At 41.9% G+C, this 7,788-nt stretch overlaps 1 protein-coding gene across 1 annotated transcript in view; it reads left to right on the top strand.

The window, feature by feature from the left end:
• The first annotated feature begins 359 nt into the window (after positions 1-359).
• The window catches only part of HS2ST1 (heparan sulfate 2-O-sulfotransferase 1), a 79,468-nt gene continuing 72,039 nt past the window's right edge, over positions 360-7,788 (top strand). The window contains exon 1 of the mRNA XM_051625555.1: positions 360-694. Within this exon, the coding sequence (XP_051481515.1) occupies positions 571-694 (124 nt within the window). The 5' untranslated portion in view covers positions 360-570. The remainder of the gene's footprint in view (positions 695-7,788) is intronic.

Below are 7,788 nucleotides of genomic sequence, written 5' to 3'. Positions count from 1 at the left end.
CTGCGCACTCCCCCAGTGCCGCGGGGCCCGCGTCCAACGGGAATGGGCAGGTGGGCGGGATTCAAGGAGGGCCTCCCACTCACGGAGGGTCGCATGTAGGCGGGACATCGGCTCGGTGGGGCGGCTCAGCGCTCAGGCGGCTGGAGAAAGAGTCACCGCCCTGCGGGCGGGGCCCGCCGGAGCGTGGCCAACCCGGTGGCGGGAGAGGCGCGGTGGCACCGCCCATGGCGGAGGCCGCGGGGGCGGGTCTCTCCGCCGGCAACCGGCGGTGCGGCGCGCGGGGCGGTGCGGGGCGCGGGGCGGGCGCTCGGTTGCTGAGCAGCGCGCGCAGCGCAGCGGGGCGGGGCGGGGCTCGTGGCCGCCGCGCGGCGGTTATTGCGGGGGCCGGGCGGCACGCGGGCGGCGCGCGGGGCGATGTGAGAGCGGCGCCGGGCCCTGTCGCGCGCCCCAGCCGCGCGCCTCTCGGCTCCCCTCGCGCCGTCCCTGAGGCGGCGGCTCCCGCCGGCCCTCGCGCCGGGCCCCGCGTGATGCCGTGATCCCGGGCGGGCGGCGCTGCTGCTGCTGCTGCTCATGGGGCTGCTCAGGATTATGCTGCCGCCCAAGTTGCAGCTGCTGGCGGTGCTGGTCTTCGGCGTGGCCGTGCTCTTCCTGGAGAACCAGATCCAGAAGCTGGAGGAGTCCCGCGGCAAGCTGGGTGAGCGCGGCGGGTGCGGCGGGGCCGGGGCCGCGCTCGGGAGGCAGGGGAGAGGGCAGCGCGGGGCAGCGGGCCGGCGGCGGGAGGGCGGGCAGCCGGGCTCCCCGCGCCTGGGTGCCCCGCTGGGCCGGGAGTCACGCACCGCCGGCTACTTTTCCTGTGTGGCTCCTGGCACTGACATGCCCGAAACGGTGAAGGACCCGATCGATGTGGTCTGGGGACCCTGCAGAAGGGGCTGTCAACAGCAGAGGAAGCTGCAGCCTTGGCCTTGAGTTCATGGGTATGTGTGTTCTGCGAGATCGTGAGACCTCGCAAAAATCGGTGTGGGAAAGGTAAATATTTCTGTAGTGTGTCTAAATGGGTTTTCTCTAAAGAGCAGCGGTGTTCTGAGCCCTTAGGAGCAGCGGTGGCCTGCCTGTGCCTGCCGGCAGGCGCCGGGGAAGGGAAAGCACAGGCAGCAGTGGTGCCCAGAGCGAGTCTCGTTCTGCTGCTGCAACGAGTTACCATCTTCACGTTTAATTTCTACCTCAAACGTTCTGCTGAGGCTTGGCATTGTAAAGGAAAGCACAGTGTGAAAAAAAACAAAAAGCAAAACAAAACCTAAAGACGTTTTTCTTAATCACAAGCGGGTAATTTGTTTTACTGTCATTGAATGGGAGATCTTGTTTCCTGCAGTTTGCTGAGTGATATGCTAGGCTGTCACTGAGCTGTAGTTAAACAGAATAATGATGAACTCGATAACTCTTGTGTAACATTTCTTTTGGGTTTTTTGCCTTAAAAAGAGCTTTTTTGAACAATATCTGCCTGGTAGGTAATATCTTACTAGCTTGTTGTACGTAGGGCTGCAGAACTTGTCTGTGTTTTACTTTGCTGAATTAAGCGTCTCAAGGATGTGAAAAAAATAGCATTCTGAATGTAGTCTGTGGGGCCTAGGAGTTGTAAAAACAGAACACCAAGATGTCTCGTGTATCCAAGTGTAGTGACTGGTTTACAAACATTTTTTATTTGTTTTCTTATGTTATTTGACTGTACTAAGATATTTATGCTATGATCAGTACAAGCTTGTAGGAAGAAAAGTGCACATGCTGTGTTTGTACTGGTGTTAAAAGTACAAATGGACTTTGAGTGATGTGGAAAGTTTAACTGTGAGCTTCTGACAGAGCCAGAGTCAAGATAACTTAATGTTGAGCTGTTTGAATGCCATTGGGATTTTACTTCTTACCATTTCTTTTCCACCTTGCTGTCTCTGAACTGGTTGTTAGAGATTAGGACACTGGAAATGGCAGTGGTTAGGTGCTTGAATTGCAGGATGCTCTTACTCTGTGTATTTTTCAACTGGAAGTTTGTATCAGTTATCGTGGCATAATTTTCGCAGGGTCTCAATAACTGTAAACAAAAATTTGAAGAAGAAAATTAATTAAATTGGAAGATAATTCAAGCAGGTGTTGAGATAGAGCTCAGCATTCTGTGAAATTACGTATCTGTGATTTAAAGTGGTTGGTTGGTATCAGTGGCTTCAGTGCCTTTGTTGCTGACAGCGTATGTTACTTCTGGGAAATCTACTCCTGGCATGAAAAGATTAACAAAATGCATGTGAGAATAAAGAATCTTGTTGGTAAAACTTCCTTTTCCTCCTTAATATATATGCAATAGGCATGATCAAGTTTCATATTTAGAGGATTAAAATACACAGCTCATAGGACTTTGGGACAAGAATCTGATTACTATGTTCTGCTGATTTTATTTCTGAAGGAGAAGGGAAAACTATTGTAAAATTTGTTAAAAGCATAATGGAAGGATTTGATTTGTGAACAACTTACTTTGAACTCAGATTCTGTTTTTTTTCACATGAGACTATGCTTTGTTAAAAAGATTCATGCTGTCTGAATGTCTCCCTTTCTATGTGTTGGGTGTGTGTTTTATGAGGAGCAAATGTTAAGATTTCACTACAGAACTTTTTTACCACCATGGTTGGTGATATTTCTGATATCAGTTGGTGGTATCACTGAGCTGTAATACAGAATGAACTAATTTGTTTTGTAAGGCACTTGAATTCCAATCTTTCTCCCTTCTCCCCTAAAGAATGGTGTGAGTGTGTTTGTGAGTGAAAAGGTAATGATAGTATGATTTGATGATAACAACAAAGTAGTTATTTTGATCTTTTAGTTATGTTTCTGTCATCACTTTACGTTAGAAGTGACATTGCACATTGTTGGGGTACTGTTTTTTTTAACTGTGTTACGGTTTGTGTTGATATATCAGATGATAAATTGTCATCTTGGAAAATAACTGTAAGAATTAGCCTATGACTATGAAAACTGAATGACTTCATGTTTTATAGCAAATAAAAGAATTCCCCAATCTTACCAGCAATTCAGTCATACTTTCTGATGGTGTTTTATCAAATTTCTTCCCATTTGACCAACTCTTGTTTCTGTCCTGAGCAACTGGGAGGGGGTCAGTTTCAGTTTAACATTTTAAAATATCTTGCCGATAGCATGAAATTGGAACATGTTTCTGGGTGAAAAAAGAATGGGAACCTCTTTGTTCCTGTAAGCCTCTATAAAGGTAAAACTCAGTCAACCTAGCAAAGTTTTCTTTTTTAAGTTGAGAAGTACTGGAGATAGAAGTAAATGACCGTTACAAATGCTGATTTTTTTGGTTGTTGTTTGTTTTTTTTCCTCTGTGATGAGATTATTATGATCTTAATATAATTTTAAGGGGTATTTGTAAACCTGTGGGTTTCTTTATCATATGAAAGAAAAAAAAAATCCAAATACTCATTGTAAGTTCTCTGCAGCTGTTGGACTTAAAAATCTCTTTACAAATAGTTTGTTAGTGGTGAGATCACAAGGAGAGCCCAGTTTCAAGTACTTTTTTGGTGAAATTTGTACATACAGCTATTAATCTTTCATATTCTTTTCAAGTTTGCATGTAAGGGCAGCTAAATTGGCATTCTCTCCAGACTAAGCTGTCAAGTTGCCAGTGAGAACTTTATTGGTTTTATTTAAGCCTGGTGTACGTACTTGCCCATTAGCTCTAGGAATGCACAGCCCTAATAGAGAATAGTACATGTGATCGTCAAATATTGAGGTTTGCAGTGGTATTTCTGGAACAGAAATAATGTCTTACTATCCTCTTTGTCTTTCAGAAGGTTGGTGGGTGCAGCACTGCCTCTGGTTTAAATTGTGCAGGCACTGAACATGTGCCATGCCATCTCCTGCACTGCCATTAGTGTTCATGTTTTTCAAACAAAAAAACTGATTCAGCTGGAAATAATCCAGCCATCTCTTCCCTCCCCAGAATTTTGTAATGCATTGGTGTAGAGAAAGAGAAGTGGGAAGTTTGTATGTGTTAGTTCTTCTGTTAAATTGATTTTATTCTACAAAAGCAAGTACTGGAAGCACATCAAGGTTAGACAGCGAGGTAGGGAAGAGAGTGCCTTATTCAAGCAGGAATCTGCAGGATTGATCAGAGAAGGTCAGGATAGCAGAAAGGGAGAGGTTAGGGGTAGAAATGAAGTAATACTGCTGCTTTCTAGCTGTTTAGTGATACTTACATACTGAATTTTTAAAATAGTCCGTGTCTGAGTAACATAATATACCGTAATAGGGAAAGTAAGGATTGAACAACTTTATTACTGTTTCGGATTATTGGTTGTTCAGATCATGATAAAACAATTATTAGCTGTACTGTGGAAGTATTTCTTCTGTTAAGTGAGAAACAAACTTCTGGCTCATATCTGTTAATTCAGCACCTTGAATTCTGTCATTTGAAAGGAATTATTAATATTTTACTTTTTGTTTGTTGGTTTGAAAATATGTGAATAATTTGAAAGGCTCTTTTCCTAAATCCAGGGAGGAAACGTTAACTGATGATTAAGTGATTGCCAGATTATTTTGTTATTATTATTTTAAAGGAAGTTTCCTAACACTTGTGGCCCTTGCAGGGCAAGTGTTCTTTTAAGCACTGGGCAAGTACCTAACAAACCACTGTTCTTTGAAGTTAAATGGTTTAACTTCCCAATGATTAAGTCTTAGGCTTTCTTGAAATATGAGAGTTTTTGCTTTTTTGGGGGATATTGAAATAATACCCATTTTATGTTTTCTTCATTTGGAAAAAAACCAAAATGTTCTGTCAGTAGGCCTGCCAGCTGTATGTGTTTGGAAAATCCCTCCGAAAATTTAAGTTGTCCTTCATAATACAGCATGGTTTCTTAGTATATTATTTACGTTTGAACTTCATTTATGAAGAGTAGTTTGTGATTGTTGGCAGTCCTGGGTGTACACAGCTATGCAAATAATTTACTAGCATTTCTTTTAAATATAGCTCTGTTGTCTAATAGTTATTATTTTCTGCTGAGTACCCTGAGACATTCTTTCAGAAGCTGTTTTCTTGTGTACCAAGTTTCCTGAAATAAGAGTTTTACTGCTGCTTCCTCAGTGTATCTCCAGCCAGTGAAACATTCTTCCACTTTGCCTTGCTGGTTCTATCACACTTCCTCATTTAGTTCCCCCTTTTCCATGCCCCCAGTCATTCCAGACACTTCCAGAAGAAATTCTGAACTATGCTTGTACTTCCCATTGAGAAGTGTGAAATAGAGAAATTGTAAGATTTAAACTTACTTATTTATGATGTTATTGTTTGTGATTTTATATTTATTTAAAATTTTTAATTAAGCCTTTTAGCTGCTGCTGTTGCATTTGCTATGAAATTGGTAATGTCTGGATTCTGACTAATACAGAACTGTTCATGTTCCCAAGAATATGCCAAGACAGTTCAGACTTGCTAATGGGCGCTGAGGCTTGATCTCACCCATTTTTGCTGGCATTCCAACATGTTGATTTGTTTTTAACAGTGGAAATAAGAGGCACAACTTTTAAACATTTTTCCTCCTCTGGAAGGCTGCACATGAGAAACTTGAATATTGGACCTAGTTTGCAGGCCTCATGCATTTAGTGAAATAGATTTGAGAATCAGCAATGTGATAAGACCTGTGCCTTTGCTTCTGGCAGCAGGTGCTGCTCTGAAGAGTTACCTGTCAAGGAGATATTTTTGTTAGAGATATTTTGAGGGCAATTCTGAGAGATGAAAACAGAATTGAGAAGTCAGATGAAGTGTACACCTCCTGTCACTCAACCACAGACTGTGGTGGATGGGGTAGTCACCAGCTTTAGCGCTGCATCTTTCTGGATTCTCTGCTGGAAAGGTTCAGGTTTGGGCTAGTGCGTGTCTATGTAATTTAAGTGGAAGAGGACAAAGACTTATAGTACCATTCTACAGGGAAATCCTGGAAAAGAGTCATGACTACAATCAGCTGTTTAGGACAGAAATGGCTTGTTGGGACAGCCAAAGAACAGCAAGCACCATTATAATAATCTTTGTGATTTAATGCAATACCAGTTGGTAATGGTAGCTATGAGGTAGGGAATTAGTCCAAGGCTGAGGAAGTCAAGAGGAAGTCTTTAAAGGAGTTCTAGGCCCTGTTGTTTCATATAATTGTATTTCTACAAAGGAAAGGAGATTAGATTATTTCGGTAATGAAATACCTAGCAGGTTTCAGTGAAGTGTTTAGCACTGTGAAAGGACAAGTGGTAGCACTACTGAAAGTCAGCAAAAGCTACTTTTAATGCCTTTATTTACTCTGTGATAAAGCAACTAAAACAATGACGTTATGGTGTAATGTTATTCCAATGCTCCTTTTGATTTTCTTGTCTATTTTCTACTTCTCGTCATGGAGAAGGTAACTACAATTTTCATGTCTGCAGCATGCCTTTGAAATTGAATAACTGTAAGTTGCTGGGTTTTTTTACTTCTGATTGGAGATTGTTATCAAAGGAATGGGTTTAAAACACAGCAAAACCCTAACAAAACCAGAGACCCTCAAATACTCCAGTAAATTAAAATTGACTGATCTTGTGTTTTGTATAGTGTATATGTATATAAACACATATAAAATGTGTATGTATTAAAAAAAGAGCCCAAAACAACCCTTGCTAAACTATTTAAACTTTGTAGTTAGTGTAACAGGTTAAACTTTCTAGTTTATCATGTACATCTGAAGTGAAATAATTCTTAGGATTTTTATTTTTTTAATCAGAAATCTGGCATTTACTCCTGGATTTTTTAATTTTATTCCCCCCCCCCCCCTGCTTTGTATTGCCTCTGGCTGTTGAAGGGACTTTGGACAGTTAATGAACAAGTAATTTCCATATCTACTGGCTGGCAACCATGAGTTACTCACTGTTAGACTTAATCTGTCCAGATTTGTCTTGTCTTCTAACAATCATAGAATCATAAAATGGTTTTGGTTGGAAAAGACCTTTAAGATCATGGAGTCCAACTGTTAACTTAGCACTACCAAGTCCACCACTAAACCATGTCTATATGTCTGTTCCTCTTCTCTGGACATGCTTCAGCATCTCAATATCCTTGTAGTCAGAGGCCCAAAACTGAACACAGGATTCGAGGTGCAGTCTCACCAGTGCTGAGTACAGAAGGAAAATGAGGAATTATAATAATGAATGTCTTCCCTCAAATTCCTTCTCCTCTTTAGAAAATAGTTGGCTTTTGCATATGGAATCCTCAATGTATTATCACTTAATTGAGTCAAAAGACAGTCTTTTTTGTGTAGTTGTGTGCAATCTGTAGTTTTTGTCACTTAAGTGTATTTAAACCCTGTCAAAGCGGTATTAAAATAGTGGTAAGTGCTTGGCTTGAAATGTGGTGCTATTTATCTGTTTACATAGCCAAAATACTAGCCGAGAAAACATAATGAAAGTGCCATGCTGTGAAAAAACAGCTGAACTGTTACGTGTATTTGCATTATTTTTTGAACCAGAAAGAAAAGATAAATGACTGAGTGAAAGGAGTCCAGTGTTGAGAGAGGCATCTGAAATTTGGCCAGCTGGCTGAAGTCTTTCATAAATATGTACGGACTGTTATCTGCAATCTGTCCTACTAGCTATCTAGATGAGGGGAAGGCAATGTCTTACTCAAACCCTTAGCTTCATGTCATCCTAAGCCCATCAATTATTTGGATTTGCCCACTCCCCTGAAAACTTAGGGCCCTGTGAAGTTGTTGTGTTCAAAGT

This window comes from Apus apus, chromosome 7, assembly GCF_020740795.1.
Source record: "Apus apus isolate bApuApu2 chromosome 7, bApuApu2.pri.cur, whole genome shotgun sequence".
NCBI lineage: Eukaryota > Metazoa > Chordata > Aves > Apodiformes > Apodidae > Apus > Apus apus.
The sequence above is the reverse complement of the archived record's forward strand: the minus strand, read 5'-3'. Positions and strand labels throughout refer to the sequence as shown.